Source organism: Epinephelus lanceolatus, chromosome 2, assembly GCF_041903045.1.
Source record: "Epinephelus lanceolatus isolate andai-2023 chromosome 2, ASM4190304v1, whole genome shotgun sequence".
Lineage (NCBI taxonomy): Eukaryota > Metazoa > Chordata > Actinopteri > Perciformes > Serranidae > Epinephelus > Epinephelus lanceolatus.
Window position 1 is genome coordinate 29,825,418 of NC_135735.1, and position 22,792 is coordinate 29,848,209.

The window sequence follows — 22,792 nt, forward strand, 5'->3', positions numbered from 1 at the left end:
ATCACTTTATCGTTTTAGGTGGGACTCCCTGAAAACTTGTTATTCACCCAGGTAGGTATGGTTTTGCAAGTTGCAGCAGTGCACGCTTCAGCAAGCTCCGTGACTGTGTTGTCTCAGTCTGTGCTCTAAGTGCATGGTTATACTTAACATGATAACCTGCATACACCTTCGTAAGAATGCAGAACAAAAATCCTGAATCACTTTGGTTTGGTGAAAATGAGAAGTTTTAATTAATACACACTACAAGCATGAAGGCATATGGAATACACTAATCATGATTTGCTATAATTTGTATATTTGGTCTCGCTCCTATACACATGAAAATTAATAGTCTGGTTTGTAAGCCTGTTTGGACATCTGTTGATGCCAGATACTGCAATGATACCAGAATACAGAGACCCCTCCATCTGAGTAGATTTTTGTTGGACATAATTTAGTACATCTAAATGTCGATATAATTAAGCACTGTTTAGTTGTATATGCTTTCCAGTATAACGCTATGATGGTCAGTCTGAAAAATTTATCAGCAGTCAGATAAAAGTCGTTTGAAAATCTGCAGGGAAGTCTTGCATTAGTCGTGGTTGCAGCAGTACAAGGAGGAAAAATCCAAGTGTATCCTTGTAAACCAATGATCACACACACACACAAAAAAAATCTGTTTGAAGTTATAGTTGGGCATGAAGTCTCTTGTAGGTTTAATCTTGGGGTTAAAGCAAAGATTAGGTTAATAACTTTTTAGGTTGTGGTTCTGCTAGCCAGAAACCAGTGGACTGCCCTCTCTGGGTTGGGAGAGAGTTACTGCCTCAAGCAAGGGAGTTCAAGTATCTTGGGGTCTTGTTCACGAGTGAGGGTAGAATGGAGCTTGAGATGGATTGGTGGTTTGGTGTGGCTTCTGAAGTGATGCGAGCGCTGTGCTGGAGCATCATAGTGAAGAGAGAGCTGAGCTGGAAGGTGAAGCTTTTGATTTCCTGGTCCATCTGCGTCCCAACCCTCACCTATGGTCATGAGCTCTGATTAACGACCGAAAGAATGAGATCGTGGATACAAGTGGCCAAAATAAGTTTCCTCTGTGGGGTGGCTGGGCTCAGCCTCAGAGACAGGGTGAGGAGCTTGGACATCCAGAGGGAGCTTGGAATAGAGCCTCTGCTCCTTTTCATCAAAAGGGGTCAGTTGAGGTGGTTCAGGCATCTGATCAGGATGCCTCCTCAGCACCTCCAATTAGAGGTGTTTTGGGCACGTCCCACTGGTAGGAGGCCCCGGGGCAGACCCAGAACACACTGGAGGGATTATATATCTCATCTGGCCTGGGAATGCTTGCGGTCCTCCAGGAGGAGCTGGAAAGCACTGCTGGGGAGAGGAACGTCTGGGGTGGTTTGCTTGGCCTGCTGCCCCCCTGACCCAGCATCGAATAAACAGCTGAAAATGGAGGGATGGATGGTTCTGCTAGCTTATCCCACAAGTGAGGAGATGACTGAATAAGAGCAAACGAGAACCTGCATCAGGCACTCAACACAAGACTACGCCTCTGGCTGAAATAGTTTTCAGTGAGTGCAGTGGTTTTATGTCTACAGGACAGATTAAGGTGTATGAGATCTCTGCTTTTATCTACCAGTAGACCTTTGACCCAAATCTTTTTCTTGTTTTGCTCACAAAACAAAATCTATTTCGTCCTTGCAATGTTTCAAACTGACATCCAGACATAGAGGCCAGAAAAAGACATCTATTTTTAGATACACTTTACTGAGTCAACATTTGATGACCTTGGTGGAACAAACACTTCCTGTGGTGGTTTCATAGTAAAAACAGAGTACATTCTTTACAATAAAACACACATGTGGAGAACATGCAGAAAATCTTGACTTATTAGCAACAGAATCTTTATGAATCAAATGGCACAATCCTGTTTGAGGCACAACTTCTCTGTTGGCATGTACTATCATTATAAAAAAAAAAAAATACGTATCATCTAAAGGGTGATGCTGCAGTGACAAAAATTCAGCCACAGCAGGCCACCACAAAATTTGTACTATAATTTTAATGATGTAATTTTAATAATGAATTGTTTTGTAATTTTAATGAAGATTTGATGTGATTTCAATGAAGCACAGGTATTTTGAAAACCATGGTAGCCTTTCTGCAACATTCCATTGTGTTGTTGATACAAACCTTTCATAAAAGAACTTATAGTCTGTTCACAACAGTGACATCTAACCACTGACCTGTAAGAAAAGATGTTCCCCTCTCTAAATCCCCCTCCAGGGGAGCCAGAATCGCCACACAGGACAGCTGAAATGAGACAACAGACACACTCAGGACTTCTTCTTTGTTTGAACAGCTAATACTGAGAGGGAAACAGTGACATGCACCAGTTAAAGCTGCCGGGCAGAAGTTTATAGGTAGTGAAAGCCAGCTGACTTACGCAGACACTGTGGTACGTCTCCTGTCCACGTCCCGTTCCCCTCACAGGTCAACACAGCAGGAGTGGACAACTGGTAACCATGGAAACAACTGTAGCTGACACTTGAGCCCCACGAATGGTCGGTTCCTTCCACTTTCCCATGGTGCACTTGAGGAGGAGGTCCGCACTGGATCACTGAAACACACAGATGTAAATCATATGATGTACATTGACACAGCTCAGGGGACAACATGGTGGCTCACTGGTTTACACTGCTGCCTCATGAGCAGGAAGGTCATGTGTTGGAATCTCTGCACTAGACCTACCTGTGAGCGTGTGTGTGTTTGTGTCTGTGCGTTTGTACAGAATTTGCATGTTCTCTCCACCAGGTGCTCTGTTTCCAAATACAGCTGTTAGCTGTGACTATAGGTGCAGCTCTGCTGAATTTAATCCCATCTGTCTTCTAAACAGTATGCAGTATACAGTACACTGGATGTACAATGACCATAGAAATAGAATGACACATGACACATGAAAACAGTACCAGCCGTCATAATGACGTAGAGGCTGGTAAAAAATAGAATTTGCTGACTTACCAAAAGAAATATGTAGCAAGCAAATGCAGCCAACCTCTAATTGCTTCTCTGTCACCTAGGCAACAAAAATAGTTCACCTCTCCATGCTTTGTACTACTTCGTACTACAGGTCTTTGCAATGGCAACCCCACTCATAAAAATGGCCCTGAACATCCTGCTATGTTGTATGTGATGGGAATATAACTCTCTCTACTCACTACTCTGTCTTTCTATGACACTGACAATTCTCTTACACTATAGCTAGCAGTATAAAAAAGACAATTTAACAAACAGTATGCCACTAATGGCTAATACTGTTACAATGAGATATTTATACTTCACTTAATCGTTTGCTAACATCTGCAATTTTATTTTCAGTAGAGACAAATAAATCAGCAACAAATGAGCTCTAAGACTGTCAAAGTCACACAGACAAAACAGCAGTTTAGAGTTGTCCCTGGTGGATATGTAGCCCTAAGATGTGGAGGATAAGAACCAACAATTGAAACAATCTGAAGAAAAGCCGGAATTAGACAAAGACATTTTTTTAAACATCGTACCAGCTGCCAAAGCCAGATACTTCTGTATTCAGTCATATCTGGGCTGTGTCAGCATGCAAAATGCAGAACATATACATATAGGGCTGAGCAATGCGCCACCTCCTGTGCTTCCCCTCTCTTATACCTGGTACATTGTATAGTAAAGAAACACAGAAGTGTTTCCTATGAGGGATTCCCAGTAGTATACGAAAGGACGGCTGCAGATGGGAGTTGTGACATCACGTGAAAACAAAGAACAGCAAAGGCAGCAGACAGCCGTGATCACCATATGGACGTTTACTGTCTTAAAGCAGTAGATGACCGAGGTCACCACATTTAAGTTGCTTAACCAAAAGAAAAACCATGGTCACCATATGGACTGCGAGTTTCTGACAGGGCATTTGGGGTTCTGCATTGTCTGCAATGGCATCTCTGCTTCTGCTCTGGTGACTGGGGGTGAGCTGTGATTTTGTTTTTCTCAAGTCTGCTAAATTAAATGCTGGCAATATTACTCACAAGACAACCTTTCCATCAACCTCCTTCTTCTGAAACGGTGTCCTACATTGGGGATTTTAGGAAGAAATACATATTTTATACTTGAGACTTGCTATGTGGGATTGCTATTTATGTAATGTAATTATTCATACAAACCTACAGCTCCTTTGAAAATGTCATAACTGCTACTGAACATAACCAATGTTGATATCAAATGGTCCAGTGGATTAAATCGATTAATATGAATTAAAAAAGCATCTGTTATACACAGAGAATGGAGTCTGTAATCATATAAACACATACCCTTAATGTGCATTGATGTTACACCAGCTTCACAAGAATTTAAGAAACCTATCATGTGAAGGCACGATTGCATGCACTTGTGTGCAAGTGTGTTGCATGAGCATTGACGTCTCTGCATAAAACTTCATAACACCCCAATAAACATCTGTGTGTGCATGCCTGAGTGTGCGTGTGCCTAACTCCCTAAGATAATGATAACCATCTGCATGATTTCAAACATCTAATAAAGTCAGTGTAATTCTCATCTAACCAGGAGACAGATGGTTTCATGCTCCATTCACTCTGCTATGATGATATACAGTGCACACAAGCATACACACAGAGAGAGGCAGATACACAAACAGACAACACATACGTGTTGTATATACAGTATAAGCAGCAATAAGCACATACTGAAATCAATCAATGGACAGAATGGAGTATTATAACAAGTACTGTCTGCTTCAACAGTAATACTTAATATACACACCATATGGACATCTTCCTTCTGTCAATGTTTGACTTTTCCCTTTTTCTGTATTTTGTTTTTTCTCCTTCCATTCTTAACTTTTCTCTTAGTCAATCTTTAATCTTATTTTTTTCTCTTTCCTGTTTCTCTGTTCCATTATCAACAGTCTTTTAGATGTAGAAGTGCAATTAACAAAAAATATCTTTTGTTTCTAACATTGTGGTTTCCAGGCAACTGCCGAGTGCTCGCAACAAACTAATCAGTTGAAGAATTCTGGCTTTGTATGTCACCAGTGTCCTGGAGAAGCCTTGCATCTCCCCAAAGTCATCCTCCCAGACTCACAAGAAGTCTTTCATTTCCCCATGTTGTTTTTCTCCACTCTACAACGTGTTCTGCTTGTTGTTTGGCCCATTACAAAATCTACACACCTGCGTGCAAGACAATGTCAAATCCAGTGTCTTAAAGCATGTTGTTCATTTACTTCATGTCGTGTGACCCTGGGAACAATTGCTGGTGGCTAGCCAACAGCTAATGGGGACTCAAATTAATAAGTACTGCTTCTTCTGGGGAGCTGCACTGAGGCGACCCGCACCTCAGTTTGAGGCTTGTTGTTGTATTGTATGTTGGTATGAAAAGTCCAAAATCAGTCACAAAGACAAACAAGGAAAAATGGTTAAGACCTGTGGAAAGATCTGCACCACCTGTGCCTGACCAGGCTGACAGAGAAGGCTGACAAAGTCTGCCTGGATACATCTCACCCAGACACTCTCCTGGTCACAGATACAGCTATCCTAAGATCAGAACCAGCTGAGTTAAAAGGCAATTTATTTCTATGGCGATAACCCAACTTCACAAGCTGCAGGAGGGCGACATACACAGTGAGGGTCATGCAATACATAGAGACATGGGCCCCTGGGCACAGATATGCAAAAGGCCACACCACCACTCCTACACAGGAGCAAGAAACACAGACTTTGTGGTGGTTTTTCCCTTGATTTTGTTTTTTTGTGTCTTTCTTAGGTTATTATGCATCTTTTTGTGATTTTGTGTCTCATTGAGTAGAGCTGCTGCTCCTTCACGTCGAAAGGGCTCAGTTGAGGTGGTCCTGGCATCTGATCAGGTTCCCTTCTGGGCGCCTCCCGTTAGAGGTGTTGTGGGCATGTCCCACTGGTAGGAGGCCCCGGGGCAGATCCAGAACACACTGGGGGGGCTACATATCTCATCTGGCCTGGGAATGCCTTAGGGTCCCCCAGGAGGAGCTGGAAAGCATTGCTGGGGAGAGGGATGTCTCTGTTGCCCCCGTGACCCGATGGATGAAAATGGATGGATGGATGTAACTTTGTCTTTTTTGGTCATTTTGTGTCTTTTTATAGTCACTTTGTGTCTCTTTGTGATTATTTGCCTGTTTTCGTAGTTATTTTGTGTCTCTTTGCAGTGCCTTAGTATCTCTTTGTGGTGTTTTTGTGTCTCTGTGGTAATACTGAATCTCTTCCTGGTCGGTAATTTGCATGACATTTTGCAGATGAAGGCCATGGGGCTACTGACACTTTGGGCCCTTGTTGCGTAATCCATAAATGCATAAAGATGTGAAAATATGTCTTAGTCATTGACTGATCATGCTCATAGACCTCTGTTGTTGTCTTGTTGTTTCGTGTTTTAATTGTGTCTACATTATGTTTATTATTTGCCGTGCTGAACCACAAATTGCTCCTTTGGGGACATTAAAGTTTTCTAAAGTCTTAAGTTTTCTAAAAGCAGCGTTGTTGTTATGGATCAAACTCCAGCTGTCTAAAAATAGAATAAAAAAACTCTTATTGACTTGAGCAGTTAATATTCCACAGCAATATTTCTGCAGGTCTCTGATGCCCAAAGAACTGCAATTGAAGGTTTCTGAACTGTTTTATTTTCTCTTTGTGTCTCCCTTGTTGTGAATAGACTGTGTTGGCTTCACATGAGTCTGGAGGAGTAACTCTCACCCCTGCTTGCTTCCCCACCTCTGCTCTTTACTCTGTCACTGCGATTGACTCCTTTCCCTCTCCCCACCCTTTCTTCTTTCCTCTCACGTCTCCACACTCTGTTCTTTCTTACACTTTGGTCCCCTGCCTCCTTTCTGTCTTCCTACTTTTTTTTTAACTCTCTCCCTCCAGCCCTTCTTCTCTTTCTCACTGCGCCTTGCTTCGTCGTCCTTCTGTCCCAGCTCCAGTCCTCTTTTATCCATTGCTCTCTTGGTCTTCTTCTCACACCATTACCGCCTCTCCCCTCCTCCCTTCGTCTTTTAGGTACATCTCTCTTGGCGCAATTCAGCCAGCCAACACATTTTATGGGCTTAATCCCTTTTCTCACTGTGTGTTTACAGGTTTGGGGCAGGTATTGATTTGCCTTTCTTTGTTTCTCCCATCACTCGCTTCCCCACTCTCACTTGCTTCTCTATCGCTCTCTCCTTGTAGCCCCACTGATGGCTCATCACATTCTCTCTTTTTACCTTTTCATTCCCCCACTTGACTCTCTCTTGTTCCACCTCCCATTTTCTTTCTTTCCTAATCTCTGCATTACTGTGTCTTTGTGTCTTTTTTGTGTCTCCTCTTTCTGTTATCTAATGTTTTCTTCCATCACACCTCTTCATCCCTTCGATTCTTCCTTTGCCTCTGTCCTCCCTTTATATACTCTTTCTTTCTTTCCCCTGTTCCCCTAGGCCTCCTCCTCATTACTTACCGTGCTCAATCTCTCCGTCTTCCTCACTTGATTCATTCTGCCTGTCAAGCTACACTTTCATGGCTTACAACTCCTCATTCAGTATGTTTCTGTGTGTGCATGTATGTCTCTGTGTGACGAGGCTCTTGTTCCAAAACAAGATCAAATGAAGACTTGTGGATTGTTTGAAGTGGAAGAAAACAGAGGGGATGAAACAGGAGAGCTGAACAAAAACACGTGAACAGAAGGAGTAGAACCTAGAGGAGGGGAAAAAAAGTGAGGAGCAAAAGAGGGCATCCACAAAAAAGAAGGGGAACAAAAGAAGAAGAAACAGAGACAGAGATGGAGGACTGCAGCATTTGCCTACCTGCATCTCTCCACTGTTCCATTCTTCCTATTTCCGTCAAAATTTCTCTTTTAAACTTCCTGCCCCAGTCTCAATCTCTATCACCTACAGTATCTTTTACTTCTCTGGTTTCCCTCTTTCTGGTTCCCTCTCAGTAGCCTCTCTGCTGGCTTTCTCAGTTTTTTCATCTCAGTTCAAAGCCCCTGCAACTGCAGGAGCCAGCAGGAGATTTTCTGTTTGTGGGAAGAAACGGCAGGGAGGATCTCAGGAAACATTCCCTGTTACTGTTGTTGAGTAGCACAGTCTAAACTCTAAATATGGGCTGTTGTAAAACTTGAATTCATTTTATTTAAATGTGTTCTTCTTTATTTTCCCCTTTGTGTTGTGTGGAAAAACACTCTAGCATTATGAAGAGCAATGTTAATCTCCCCTTGGTTTCCTTCTACTGTACTGTTAAAGTCACAATCTGTTATTTTAGTATGCCACTTGAAACACTAATGTTCTTACTTAAATTGTTACTTGTTTTTGTGGAGTGCTTTTTGCTGCAATTGCACGGCTCCATAACAATAACTGCCCTTGATATCCTTCAATGTTAAGTACCTTGTTATTGGAAAATTTCTATTACACTGAGACTTGTCATCTGTTCATTAAGGATAATGGGATGTCAATACCAACTCTCTAAATGTCATTTAATGTTCGTAGTACAAGCTTGCCTACACCGCTAATAATTTTAATTCTTATAGTATAATATCGTTTTGCTGTTGATAGTTAATTGCCTTTAATAAGTAGTATGTTTGCTGTTTGTGTTGTGCTTTTGAGTTTTTAATGTGTCCCTTTTGGAACACGTTTTGGTCTAAACTCTTGAATAACCAAATTACTGAGTCTTGAATGTTGAATAATTGGCTTTGACAAATTTTTTTTGATTAGCATAACTACCTTGTTACTTTTCATGAAAATAACCATATCTAAATATATACTATGCAAGTTTTTCCTAAAATACAATGTACAGACTCATACAGAGAAACAGCAGGGAGGATCTCAGGAAACATTCCCTGCTACTGTTGTTGTGTATCAAAGTCTAAACTCTAAAAAAAATATGGGCTGTTGTAAAACTTGAATTCATTTTATTTTAGTGCATTCTCTTTTATTTTCCGCTTTGTGTTTGTGAAAAAAGATGGGTTTCAGGAAATAAAGCCTGATTTAACACTCTGGTACTGTAAAGAGCAATGTTAATCTTCCCTTGGCCTCCTTCTAATGTACTGTTAAAGTCACAATCTGTTATTTTAGTGTGCCGACTCGCATTGAAATACTAATGTTTTTACTATCTCCGCTAGTTGTAAACCTAGAGGGGATCATGCATCTGGTTGTGTGTGTGAGTGAGTGAGGGAGTGAGAGAGTGTGTTTATCTGTCTGTCCGCAGCTAATCTCACAAACTACTGGACCCATCAGCTTCATTTCGTATGTCTTGACTGTATGCTCAAGGATCTCTCGTGGTTGCGGTGATTCACAATATTTGAACATTTTTTTAAAAATGTTATTAACTGTGGACTCGCTCTTCTTAACTGGTCAGTAGGGGCTGCAAGGTTTCTAGAAATCATCTCAGCTAAAACCAACAAGTCTTAGCTTTTCTGTTGCAGGCCACATTTTGGTGGCGTGTCTCAAAAATGGCATCCATAGAAAAGTTTTGTCTCAATTTGAACAAGAGCATCTGCAGATTAATTCCACAACACGTGATATGATCCACTAAAGTAAGGTGCCCTACAAGATGAACTAGTCTCTGTTTTTATTAGTTTCTCCGCTATATTCACTGTAAGGAATCTGGGATGGCCAATACCAGCCTACGTAAAAACAAGTATTGGTTGAACTGGAAACCAATTCTTTGTAAGGCACAGTGCTTCCTAAGGTACTGTACTGAACCTCTAGATCCATCAACTGGAGATAAACTCAGAAGTTGCTGTTCTTGTACATTATTACTTTAGGTGGTTAGCTCTTCTTACCTTTGCAGCTGGGTTTGGTTTGGTTCCAGGTTCCATCTTTGGTACACCGCAGAACGCTGTGTCCAGGTGGTTCCATCAGGTGACCAGGGTTACAGCGGTAGGTCACTGTGTGGTTGAAGGTAAACTCACTTCCTAGATAGATCCCATTGGCTACTGGGCCAGGGTCTCCACAACTGATCACTAAAGGAGGGGAGAGAAATTTTAAAGGCCAAGTCATGAATAAATTATTTAGACTGTACATCTGTCAGATGACGTTGTTCTGCAGTAGTGTAGTATTGCACAAGGGCAGTAACATTTTTGGACACATCAGTCTTATCTTATCTTTTTACTACAGCTATAACTCACTGTGCTTTCTAACATAGCCTGAAAAAATGATGTTTCTCCTCGCCTGCCCCTTAACCTCGTCCTCCCACTCAACTCTCACACAGACTGCCTTCCTTAACTTTCCTCAAGCACATCCTGGCTCCTTTTCATCTACCTCCCACCTTCTTTTTCTCTTTTTCCCCAAACCTCTGTCTGGCTCTGTTTAACTATACAAGTTGAAATCTCAGACACAACAACCTTACTCATGTACAGACCCGTACCTGCACAGCAGCAGGTTGCCCAGTCCATGCACAATTTATACTACTCTTGGATCCTTTAACAAAACAAAACACACCACTATGCAAGCACAAACACTTCATATTTGCAGTAGTACTTGTAGCTTATAAAGCCCTTTGCTCCATTTTCAGATCATGGCTATACCCCCCTCTGTTCCCACTGATAATAACAGTAGTATAACAGTAGAAGCAATGATATTTAACCTACCAGTGCAGTCTGGGGGTTGTCCTGTCCATGTCCCATTTGTTGTGCAGTGTCTGGTGGTCAGCCCTGATGTTTTGAAGCCATCCCAGCATGCATAAGCCACCGAGCTGCCGAAGGTGATGCCGTCACTGAAAACAATTCTGCCGTGTGCTGGGGTGCCAGGGTTACCGCAGGATACAGCTGAGAATTGAGGAAATATTAAACAGCGGTGATTAATCATGGTGATAATATCAGTGTGAGCGATGCTGTCTCGCTGTCACTCAAGGCTGATCAGCTGTAGGCTGTAATAATGAGCATATCACTGGAGTCAGCTGGAAATAACATAAAATATGTCCTTGAGGTAGTGAGGCTGATTAATAACTAAAGGTTGCTGGATTGATTCCCAGCTCTGAATGGCAAATCTACAGTATTCTAGTTGTGTGCTGGAGGCTGGCAGGAGGCTGGTTTTACATCAACAGCACTCACTATGACTGCCAAAGTGCCACTGAGCAAAGCACAGAGCGTTAAACTGCTCCAAGGACAGTTATTAAATGTTTCTGCCTCTTGTTTAAAAGCAAGACATGACATCTGCAAAATGTAAGTGACAGTGTTTTAAATAAGATCATCATGGCCTATATCACTGGTTCCCAATCAGGGGGTACAGACTGCCACCAGTGGTCACCTAAGCATCATGGGGGACATGCAAAGGCTTCTTGGTTTTAAAACTAGGGATGCACCGAAATGAAAATTTGTGGCTGAAGCCAAAGCCGAATAATATTAAATGCTTGGCCGAATACCGAGTACGGAATACCGAATGCCGTTTTTTGGTTTTTCATTAGTTTTTGCAGATGAACCCCCTCCAGATTAGTGTTGTCACGGTACCAAAATTGGGACCCACGGTACGATACCAGTGAAAGTATCATGGTTCTGAGTAGTATCAGGATACCACAGCAAGAATGAGGCAGATGTGCCTTTTGTCATTTATAAAAAGATAAATCACTTTTCTATAATACATCACTGATATTTCAATGGAATAAATTACTTATTGACTTATTCATACTTCAAAAACAGCATCAGTAAGTGATTAACACAGGGGAGATCAAAATAAAATAAATAAATGAAATAAAAATCAACCAGCCACCCTCCTCCCCTGACAAGTCCCTTCATAAGTAAAGAACAGTCCCTAAAGTGCGGTGAGGTTTGTGGGCCGTTACCTGCCACTAAAAGACTAAAAGAGAGAAATGTGAAGAGCTTGTTTCTCCTCTGATACACCACATACCTGTGTGCCGCCATGGCTCGGCTGTTCAGGTACTTTTGGGCAGTCATGACAGCAAGTTATTCACCTGGAGCCGGACTTCTCCGTCGCCGGTAAACCGTTATCATGCGCCGCCGTATTTGACAGGAATACATATTCCTGTCTGTGTCTGTGACCCCCGTTCAACCCACAATTGGCGGGATTTGCCGTTTCGTTTCTGCCTGTCTGTACTCACACAGCGTGCTGAATGATTTATTTTGCCCCCACAAAACTATTTTTAGTCGCAAATGCGAGTGCGGTGACGGACGGAGTAAAATATGCCAAACTGCCGAAATTTTACTCCGTCTGTCACCGCACGCTGTTTGATTACGTTATCAAAACACGTAGCTATTATTCGGCCTTGCTTTTCACTTATTCCACCGAATACCGAATGTGTGTTTTTTTGCAATATTCGGCCGAATATATTCGGTTACCGAATATTCGGTGCGTCCCTATTTAAAACATAAAAGAAAACTTAAAAAAATATACAGTAGGAATTTCATTCATTTCTGTGAAGAAAACTAAATGAAATCATTATCTTTAAAGTTTTTACTGTAAACTTCACAGGATCAAATATCACAGAATAAGGGCATGGTGAACCAACCCAATCTTACTTCCAAGTTGTCAAACAACAACGTTTGGTCAGTGGCCCTCTGCGTCAGATACCAATACACATAGACACCCCTCTGCAGCGATATGAGACGCACTGGGTGAGAGCATTTATTGACGGTCTGAGAAAATGCCAGTGTATTAAGAGTGATAAAGTCTGCATAGGGTGGTTGAGAGGGGATGTCGATGGGTCAAACAAACTCTGGACTTTCACCTGGGAGATCGCTGTTTGTTTCCCGTGTGAAATCAAAAGTCAATTGAATTATTTTTGTAACAACATAGTGTGCTAGTTTGTAACACATCCTATGCTAGTGACATATGACGTGACATTTGTGACATTACAAATGTTACATTACATTAACATACTTATTTTAAGCCAAACCATGATGCTTTTATAATCCTAACACCATGCTTTTGTTACCTACACCTGAGGAAGTAAAGCTACAAATGAAAGGTAAAAGTTTTTGTTGCCTACGTTGTAGGTCTTTTTTTTTAAAAAGAGACAACAACAACAAAGTGACAAGCATGAATTGACACGCTATCCCTGAGCATCCAAAACTGAAGGTAGGGGGTTACCTATAGCATCATAGTTTGACATGCAGGGCCACTGCCATACCATCAGTATTTGACGAGTTAGGTGTGAGAATATGTTGGGTGAACACCTGAAAACAAGCTACATTCACAGAGCCTTCACAGTCTCGTCCTGCATTAAAAGTAGTATGCAGTAAAAACAACCAAAGAGCTAATAGAGTAATGGCAAAACATTAGGGAGAGGAATAAGTATGTATGATTGAAACAAACAAACAAGCAAACATAACAGAGAATGGTAGAGAGTTCCTAATTATACCTGATGCAATATTAACAGGATACAGTCTGCTCAAAATTAATCCAAACTGCTCTTTTTACACAAACTTCCTGCAGTAACTTCATTCACTATTTAGGTTAATTGTACACTTTATCGGCTGCTTGGTACTCTTATTGTTATACATTGCATGTAATATGGAATATCCATACAACACGTCCCTTAGTCATGAGTCGTCAGTTCACTCAATGATAGAAACAGGGGAAATCAGGGTCCTTTAAGGAAAAAGATTTGGAACCATTGGTCTATACAATGCGTCATTCTCACAGTAAATCTTAGGGCTCCCATTTGTTCTTGTGGGACAAGACACAGTAACAAGTTTTCCTTGGAAAGTCAAAGGCTAGGATCTTTATCCATCTATAGCTGTCTTTGATTTTGAACCACTGGTGGTATGGTAGACTGGACAAAACTGTCCTGGAGGACACAAGAATGCAGATGGCAAGGGACTTCGCCTCTGGTCTAAATTAGTGATCCATTGATATTTAGTTTGCCAGCACAGCACATTAACAGACGAGACAGGAATTAGCAACCAACCACAGCACATTTCACTAATAAGATCATGACAACTGACAGCCTTTAACAATCAAACACCTATTGATGGGATTCATTAGTCAGGGTTCTTAAAAGCTCTGTCCAAGAGTGTGTGTGTGTGTGTGTGACAGTGTGTGTAGGTGGAGCACATCATGCAAAACCGTGTGTGTACTGTATGTCGATGGCAGCTTACTGTTTGTGTCTGCGAGCGTTATCAGTATATCAGTCTGTATGTGTGTGTGTGTTTGTGTGTGTGTATGGATTTCTTTGTGTTTGTGTCTCAGTGATAGATGTCTCTTCGTTTCTGAATCAGCTTTTAACCACAATTAGCTTAATGAAAAACAACTGTAGACAGACATAAATAATTAGTGGTACACAAACACAGAGGCTGGCGCACGCACAAAAGAGAAACACACCTCTAAGGTAAGACTAGAAGGCTACATTTTGATGTTACTGTTTCAGTACATGCAGGCAAACTAAGACTCAAAGTACAAAAGGTCAAATTCAGTATTTCATTGTCATACAGACTGAACCACAAACTGTCTACACAGTTGGACAACTGTTTAACATCGCTACGGTTTAGAGTCCTGTGTTTGACAGTTCTAGTTTTGGGGGCAAGGCCGCTTCTGTTAAAGAGTTTTCTCCCTCTGGCATAAAGGGACTTTGTGCGTTTCTATAAATATTATGAGAGATTTCAAGGCTGGCATTACTTTTATATGAATCAGCACATGAAAATCATTTGTCAGAATAAGTGGCATTTTAAAAACAGACTGTACAAAAGATGCAATTTAGCAGCCAAGTATTTTTATTTACGTAAATACTGCAGAATCTTTCTCATTTGAGTCAGTGGGGCCTTTATACCTTTCAGTATTCTATATTTAGTATACCGGTGGTGTTTTGGGTCAGAGCCACACAATAATATAGCAGAGTACAGTATGACTCACTCTTCCTCCCCCTATCCACTTAAATTACTGCTAGAACAGCCCATCTATCTAACTGAATCTAAAATCTGCATCAGAGTACAATGAAGTTAATGTCAGCAGTGCTTTTTTCAGCCTACCCAACAAAGTTGGGAATAGGGAAGGTAACACAGGCAGCAGCTTAGGATTCCAGTGTCTCTACAGCACTTTGGGGAGCCACTTTAATTTCCCCTAAACCCCCATGGGTTTAAAGAGTGTCTTTGAAAACTGCTGTTGTATAGGACACACTTTATTGCCACAGCGCCGTGGAAGATCCAGCTCAGTCAGTTAGGAGTGACACACTTCAATCTTCTGTATCTGGGCCACACGGATATAAACACGCAAACACACACTCACACACACACACACACACACACGAACTCGAATCTCCATATTTTTTTGACAAACTGCTACTTCCATAAACCTCTTGCATTATGTGAACTTTTCCTGTTCAAAGACAATTGTGAATTTTGTCAACCTATTAGATCAATAAAAGGTACTGTGACCGTTTTATTTTTGTGTTGTGTTGCAGTTTTGTGAAGTACACACTACTGCGATTAAGTTAAAAATCAGCTGGATAAAACCTACAGAGAATATATTTAACTATAAATATATACTTACTTTATCTTATGAATTACATCCATGTCAATGCATGAATAAGCAATGTGTAAGCTTCACTTACTACATACATACATATATGTGTGTATATATATATATATATATATATATATATATATGATGCACAATGTACAGTGTACAATGTATGTAATGTGCTTTAAGCTATGTTTGGAAATGGATTAGTTGCTTACTGTCACCAGCATGCCAAGCAGCCTGATGCTACTGTATTCTCCAAAGCAAAGATTAAGCTGTTTAACTTTGGAGGCTGTGCTGATTTATTTTCACATAAAATGCTGAATAATTAAGTCCATATGCCACAAATGCACTGTGGGTTTATACAAAATCTGCACTGCTTCATTTTATAGCAATGTTTATTTTTATAGCAATGCTTTATAGAATCTGGGTTGGGACCCAAAGGTAACCTCAAATGAGACAGGGATAACTTGGTATTACAATGTATGATGATTTCTAAACAGACAGCATATGCAGTGTTGTCATATCTAAGTCTCTTGTATAAAGCAGGCAGGATTTTTTTGTTGGCATAATACAGGGTCAATAAAGGGTGCATATAAATAGAATATCATGCACAACAGCCTGTAAAAATCTATTTTGACTTTGGGAGAAAGCCACTGCTTTGATATTCAACAGTACAGAACCAAGAGCTATAATGGAATTAAAAACGTTATCTCTGAAAAATAAAGGTGGTTTGTTTGCTGTTTGAAGTATAAGTTGCAGTATAAGTGTCTAATGAATTTTATTTCAACTTTCAGTAGTCAGTTTTCACACATTCACATAAAGTCATTCCCACGCTTCCCCACCTTGACAGACAGGCTGAGTGCCGCTCCAGGTGCCGTTGTGGAGGCAGGTCCTCTCGGCTGAGCCAATCAGACTGTATCCCGCCTCGCAGCTGAAACGCAGCAGGCTCTTAGTTTTAAATTCCTCCCCTCCCAGACGGACACCGTGGGGAGGCATCCCTGGGTCTCCGCAGATTCCTGGACTTACACCTATAGCGAGGAAAAGAGACATTAAATTAATGTACCAAACACACACCAACAGCAAGACACGTCCATGCCACTGAAGCAACAAGGACCCCCACACAGTCCTGAAGTGATGAGCCCCAAACATAGAAACACACGTATGCACAGCAAATCCAAATACACTCAGTACAGTTGATGTGAAACCACAGCTGCGTTCAAGTGATGTCCATTAGTCTCCTAATAGGTTTTCGTGATTTTATGTAAGTAAATGGTAAAACACAGAGCTAAGAGGTTGTCTCTCACTGGGGCCACCATGCTAAAAATATAGGCGTGCATTCAAGCTACAGGTCAACAACAGCAGCTAAAAAGCATTTGTAACATAAGTCATCTCATACCCTCTGCTGCAGAATACTCACAAATATTTTGCCTACTCAGTCTTTTCATATACAGTGACACACACACATATAGTACTACTGCACACACATGCAAACTTTGTAGAACTGCACTTTGCATTTAGGCTATACCAAATTGTTCTAGCATTAAAAGCACTGAGCGTGTCACAATTTTAGCAGCTTAAATTCCATCGGTGGGGATTTGTGAGTTTAACAGGGTACAGCTCCAAATGCAGCGCCCTGCATCTCAATGAGGTCTTCAGCTGCAGGATGGATTCTGCCCTGCTGAGCGTTCTGTTTTGAGGCCAGCAGAGTAAGCTTATTGCATTTCAGCTATTGAGACAGTTGATGCTGAGTTTTGAAAATGATCAGTTGTGGTGTTGTAGTGTTGTGGGATCTGTGTAAGCCTGCTGTAGAGCAGCACTTACAACCTGAGAAGTAAACTAGAACTCTTCCGGCCCATTTCCTCCTGCCTGTTTCTCACACATGCAGCTTAAGCCAGGTTACACACAGCACAGCAGGAACTCAGTTTATAGTAGTAACACATTATGTCAATTTCTCTGTATTTGTAAATAAATTAAGTGCTGTGTAATGACATACAAGTTTCGCAAGATCACTTGCACAGGCATGATTGTCCAATAGCAACTTCTTTCATGCAATGTACCAGCTTCTAACGAGCAAATTAGTGGACTATTGAAACTGTCTGTTATGTGTTGTATTGTGCTGTTGCAGGTTGAAAAAAGCTGAAATGCTACATGTTTCCTCCCCATACAGATGGAACAATTTTCTTACTGTAGAGCAAAGAGAATGCCATGTGCAAAGAAGGGCAGCAAGGTCACAGAGTGGCTAGAGATATATATTAACAGCTTGCTACAGTTTGTCAATTAGTAAATGGTTTCACTTATTCTAAATGATAATTTTTCTTTTGGTATGTTAATTATGTCTGACACTGTGGAAACCACACAGTCTGGTCCTGTAACACATGCCCTTGGGGCTAGATTTAGACCTCAGTGCCATTTTATGGTGACACTGTATTGAAGAATAGACTGAAACACAATGTTTGTTCACAAAAACCTTGAAGTTATTAAGGTAGTAAAACCCCCACATCACATACATAAAATGAAACACCTCTGAGCAAACACTGCCTCAGTTGCTTATTTTTTAGCCACCTGAAAGAATCAATATAAGTTTAAGTGTACACTATAATTCAAATATTTTCACAGATTTACCTTGCCATCAGAACTGAACCTGTTATTTCAAAGCCACAAGGCTCCATTAACAAGGTCCCCACACATCTGCATGAACAAAATTTCAAAACTTTTTCATGGATTTTTATGGAGCCACTACAGTATTTTCCATGACCATTCACAATGTTTAACATGGACAAACTGTTACGTACACTGGCAATTATATTATTAAAGACGGTCCATGTACAGAAAGCAGCAGAACTCCTTGAGTCAGGAAGTAACAGCCGACAGTTTGGTTGGCCCAATGGTTAATTTGTTTGAAATAAACAATACTCTGTACCTTCAAACTACTAGCTATACTCTAGGAGCAGTCAGCACTCAGCACTCTGAGCAACAATCAGACTCCCTCGGCTACAATGTCAATTGCTTTGTGTCAAACATGTGATACATTATAAAGGTATTAGTATGCACAGATAAGAAAACTTTAGGATTCATGACCCTACATGTTAAATCACATAACATTATTTTACTTGCCCAACTTGCCTGGCGTTATTCAAACATATCAGATTCAAACTCCATTCAAACAGAATTGAATGACTGTGGGAACCCTGCATTGACAAAAACTTTACTTCGCAGAACATGAGAGTTGCTCGTATATATGGCCCCTCAATCAGTCAGTTTTGCTGCAACCCCCTCCAAAGCAGTACATTGCTTAGCTTCTCTGCTGGTAGATTTGATTTATAAAAGACCCTAGCAAAGCAACACAGCACATACAAAATGTCAGACAGATCAGACAACCATATTTAACTTAATATCTTTAAATGTTACAGTTGAAAATAACAACAGAAATAAACAAGTTTGATTATTTCACATATCTCTGCAACTGAAATCAATTGCTAATTGTCTACCTGGAAGTGATAGCTGATGTCAGTGTGACGCCACTGGTGATTTGGTCTATAACTTTCAGCTATAGTATGTAGCGGCCTAGCTGAGCGCTTACCACTGTTATTGTTTGAATACAGCACATCATACCCACTGATCTAACATCAAAAGCAAACCCAGTTGAAGAAGAAAGTGCTGAAATTTATATGGAAATCTAAAACACACAGGGCGCCTGACTGTCAATTATATTTACCTGTCAGTTCTAGTTAGTACCTGCTATAGCACAGTGTAGGCTACAGGTGATATTTTGCAGTATGTTATGCTGGAGCAACAACACACTGAGGACATCTTCATACTGACTCACCTGTGTGATATGGCTCGCTCTTGTTGCACCAGATGGGACAAGACTATTTTTTGACAGCTGAACCAATTTTCTTTCTCGCTCACTAACTAAACAGGTTTCACTCCTGCAGTCACAGAGATTGTATTTTAAGCAGTGAGTTTTTGTTGATGTTTTTTTTAAGTGGTTTTTGAATTGTACTTGTGTGGCCTCTTCTATGTATAGCTTACTCTGCAATTGTTTTTATGGCTGGACACGTGGCAGTTATGAGTATTTGTTTTTTGCTCAAATTTCATCAATAAAACATTTCTTGGAATCTCATGATACACATTCCCCTGTTGGCAGACTCAATATAGATGGTGTTGATTTCAATGGATGTGATTGCTGGATTATTGCTTTAGATAACAAGCCTGTATGAAAATGCATGACAGGGTAACAGCCTTATCTATGCTCTGCTGTTCTGCCAACTGAAAACCACTGCGCATTCTCCTTCATTGACCAGTGTGTCTTTACCAGTGCAGTATGGTGGCGCTCCACTCCATGTGCCATCCTCCTGACAGTGGCGAGTAGCGTTGCCCACCAGCACCCCTCCAGGCAGACAGGAGTACTGCAGCACTGAACCGTACGTCCAGCTGTGGGTTCCAGATACTACTGCATTGGGAGGTACACCCGGGTCACCACAGGAAATAGCTACAGAGACAGGAGAGAGGGTGTTAGGGGGTGTGTGTGTGTGTGTGTGTGTGTGTGTGTGTGTGTGTGTGTGTGGGACTGTATCCAACTATAGATTCCAGATACTACTGCATTAGGTGGTGCAGCTGGGTCATTGCGGGAGGCAGCTCAAGGGAGAGAGTGACGGCAAGGGGGGGGGGGGGGGGGGGGGGGGGGGGGACCTCAAAGTACACACACAGGAAACATAGAAAGAAATGGGGGTCTGTGAACTACATCAAAGATAAAATTCAATTTTAATTTACTGTCCAAAATACACAGATAGCAGATAAATATTAATTAGACGTGGGGGAGAAAACAAAACAAAACAAACAAAAAAAAAAAGTTGTTTTCTCGTCTTATATATTCTTCTTATCTTTTTATATCTGGGATTGAAAAACTTGTGATCTTTTAAATAATAATTTCATATCAAATCAAATCAACTTCAATATTACACAGTAGGTTTCCTTTGCCTTCCCCTTTTTTTTTATCCATTTTCTTTTTTTTATTTTGCCTTCATCTGATAGAGACAGGCAGTTAATGTGGGGGAGTCAGGGCTATGACATGCAAGAAAGATCCGCCAGCTGGAATCAAACTGAGGATGTTGCAGTTATGTGGTATGCCCAATAACCATTAGCTGCATGCTTTTAATGCCTTGTGTAATTTTACAATGTCACTTGTGCAAACACACGTTTAAACAGAACCCATACTGCTTTGCTTACACTGTATGGCTTTATATAGATATGCCAGTAAAGCTTATTTTATTGAGTTTAGTTGAACCAGTAACTCGTCTCAAATTAAATTAATTTTAGTTAGAAAACATAGAAAGAGTCTCCCTTCTTCTCCTCCGTTTAAAAAACTGGCAGAAATCATCCCACGGTGTCAAAGCAGAGGACATCTGTGAAAAAATCTTCTAGTTTTTTCTTCAATTTAAGAAAAATCGACGTTTTTACAGAGCACGTTTCTGGAGGACACAGATACGAAACTGCTCTTGATTTTCTATTTCAAATGACTGGTCCTCCGATATCTCCCCTTACCCCCCAAATTGTATTACTCCATCCTCTCCTTGCCCCTCAGTCATCACCCCTCTCCCCCCAATTTTCCGATAAGACCTTGTTTCTCCGATGTAATGCTCGATGCACAGACACCACCGTCTCACCAGTGTTTGCCCCCACTCTCCCTCTCTGTCTGGTTCCTCATCTCTGCCTCTCTGTTACTGTGTCCTCGTTCTGCGGTCCTGCTCGCCTCTCAGTGCTTCTCTCTCCATCTCTGAACCAGCCTCCTTCTCTCTATTGCTCTCTAGTTTAATCTCTATGTTTCTATCGGCCATGGTCGCTCTCTGACAAGAATGCCTATTGCCCCAAGAGACACATGCTTACCTTTTTTTTCTCCTCACACACGCACACATGCACGCACGCACGCACGCACGCACGCACGCACGCACGCACACACACTCACACACATATACGCTCAAAGCTTTAAGCCTCTTTCTTTCATACTCTTGCCCTCCTTTTATGATTACTTCCCTCCCATTTTCTCCATTGAACCCTCTCTTATTCTCTCAGTTTCTCATTCACTCCTCATCTTCCTCCCAGTGGCTCTTCAAGCCATTTCATTCCCAAAATGGCTTTTCCTGAAAAATATAAAGAAAAATAAATAGAAAACCATCTGCCTTTGACTACCTGTGTTCAGCGTGACAAACTTTTGTAGACATTGTTTTCTGCAGATTCCAAAAAGTTGCAACCTGTTCGCAATAGGACAAACCTTTTCATTATAGGCTCTATGAATGTCAGGCTATTGCTCGCTCGGTCTCATCTGTCTCCTGAAATCATATCGACATTGTGTCTCTCAACTCAAATAATTCTTCAACTGCCTGTATTTCTCCATCCATACCTAGGCAGCGAGGAATTGGCCGGTCCCACCGTCCATCATGCTGGCATGTGAGGAGCGCAGAGCCCAGGAGGTAGAAGCCTCGTTTACAGTGGATTGCCACAGTCACACCATAGCTAAAGACTTCTGGGTAACGTAGGCCAGACTGGCGCACACCATTCTCCACATGGCCGGGGTCAGAACAGTTCACCACTGCAGATAAGAGCAGAGGACACTGTTAAAACATATTCAAATGGTTCCTACTGTATATACGGGAATGTTTCTTCACTTTATTTAAAGGTCCAGTGTGTAGGATTCAGGGGGATATACTGGCAGAAATAGAATATAATAAAGATTATGTTTTCCTTAGTGTATAATCTCCTGAAAATATAAATTGTAGTGTTTTTGTTACCTTAAAATGAGGCGTTTATATCTACATAGAGAGCAGGTCCTTGTCTACAGAGATTGCCATGATGCACTGCCATGTTTCTACAGTAGCCCAGAATAGACAAACTAAACACTGGCTCTAGATAGGGTCAAGTTTTGAATTTTCTCGTTGGCAACCATTGCTAGCAGCCCTTTGACAGTAAGTGCTGTCAGAAAATCAACAATTTAAATGTGAAACCACTCTTAATACGAGTTTATTTCCCAGTAACAACCTCCTGAATCTTAAATTATCTTAGAAGAAAGGTGAGCACAAATTAACAGGTACTAGGTTAGCTGCCTGTATCTGACATGCCAAACAGCATCTGATGTTGATTTGTAATATGAAACTGATTTATTTAGTGTTTTTACTTGTTTAAATCATCTGGTCTGTTTGTTTTGAAGAGGTGGAGACCTCTGCAGTTTTGGGTCAGGGTTAAAACCTCCAAAACACCTGGATCAGCAATAAGGTGAGCACACATCTGTTGCACTGGGCAAGCAAGCTGTCTGTGACTTGGCAATCAGTGTAGGAGAAACACAGATTTGTGATGTGAAACTGCTTTATACAG

The 22,792-nt window shown here is 41.1% G+C and overlaps 1 protein-coding gene across 2 annotated transcripts in view; it reads right to left on the minus strand.

The window, feature by feature from the left end:
• The window catches only part of LOC117260150 (CUB and sushi domain-containing protein 1-like), a 529,510-nt gene that overhangs the window by 21,033 nt on the left and 485,685 nt on the right, over positions 1-22,792 (minus strand). For both annotated transcript variants that reach the window (XM_078176328.1, XM_078176324.1), the window contains exons 58-64: positions 21,825-22,013; positions 19,740-19,916; positions 16,267-16,452; positions 10,600-10,776; positions 9,793-9,972; positions 2,420-2,593; positions 2,220-2,286 (exon numbers count right to left, since the gene is read on the minus strand). In XM_078176328.1, coding sequence (XP_078032454.1) covers positions 2,220-2,286; positions 2,420-2,593; positions 9,793-9,972; positions 10,600-10,776; positions 16,267-16,452; positions 19,740-19,916; positions 21,825-22,013 — 1,150 coding nt within the window. The remainder of the gene's footprint in view (positions 1-2,219; positions 2,287-2,419; positions 2,594-9,792; positions 9,973-10,599; positions 10,777-16,266; positions 16,453-19,739; positions 19,917-21,824; positions 22,014-22,792) is intronic.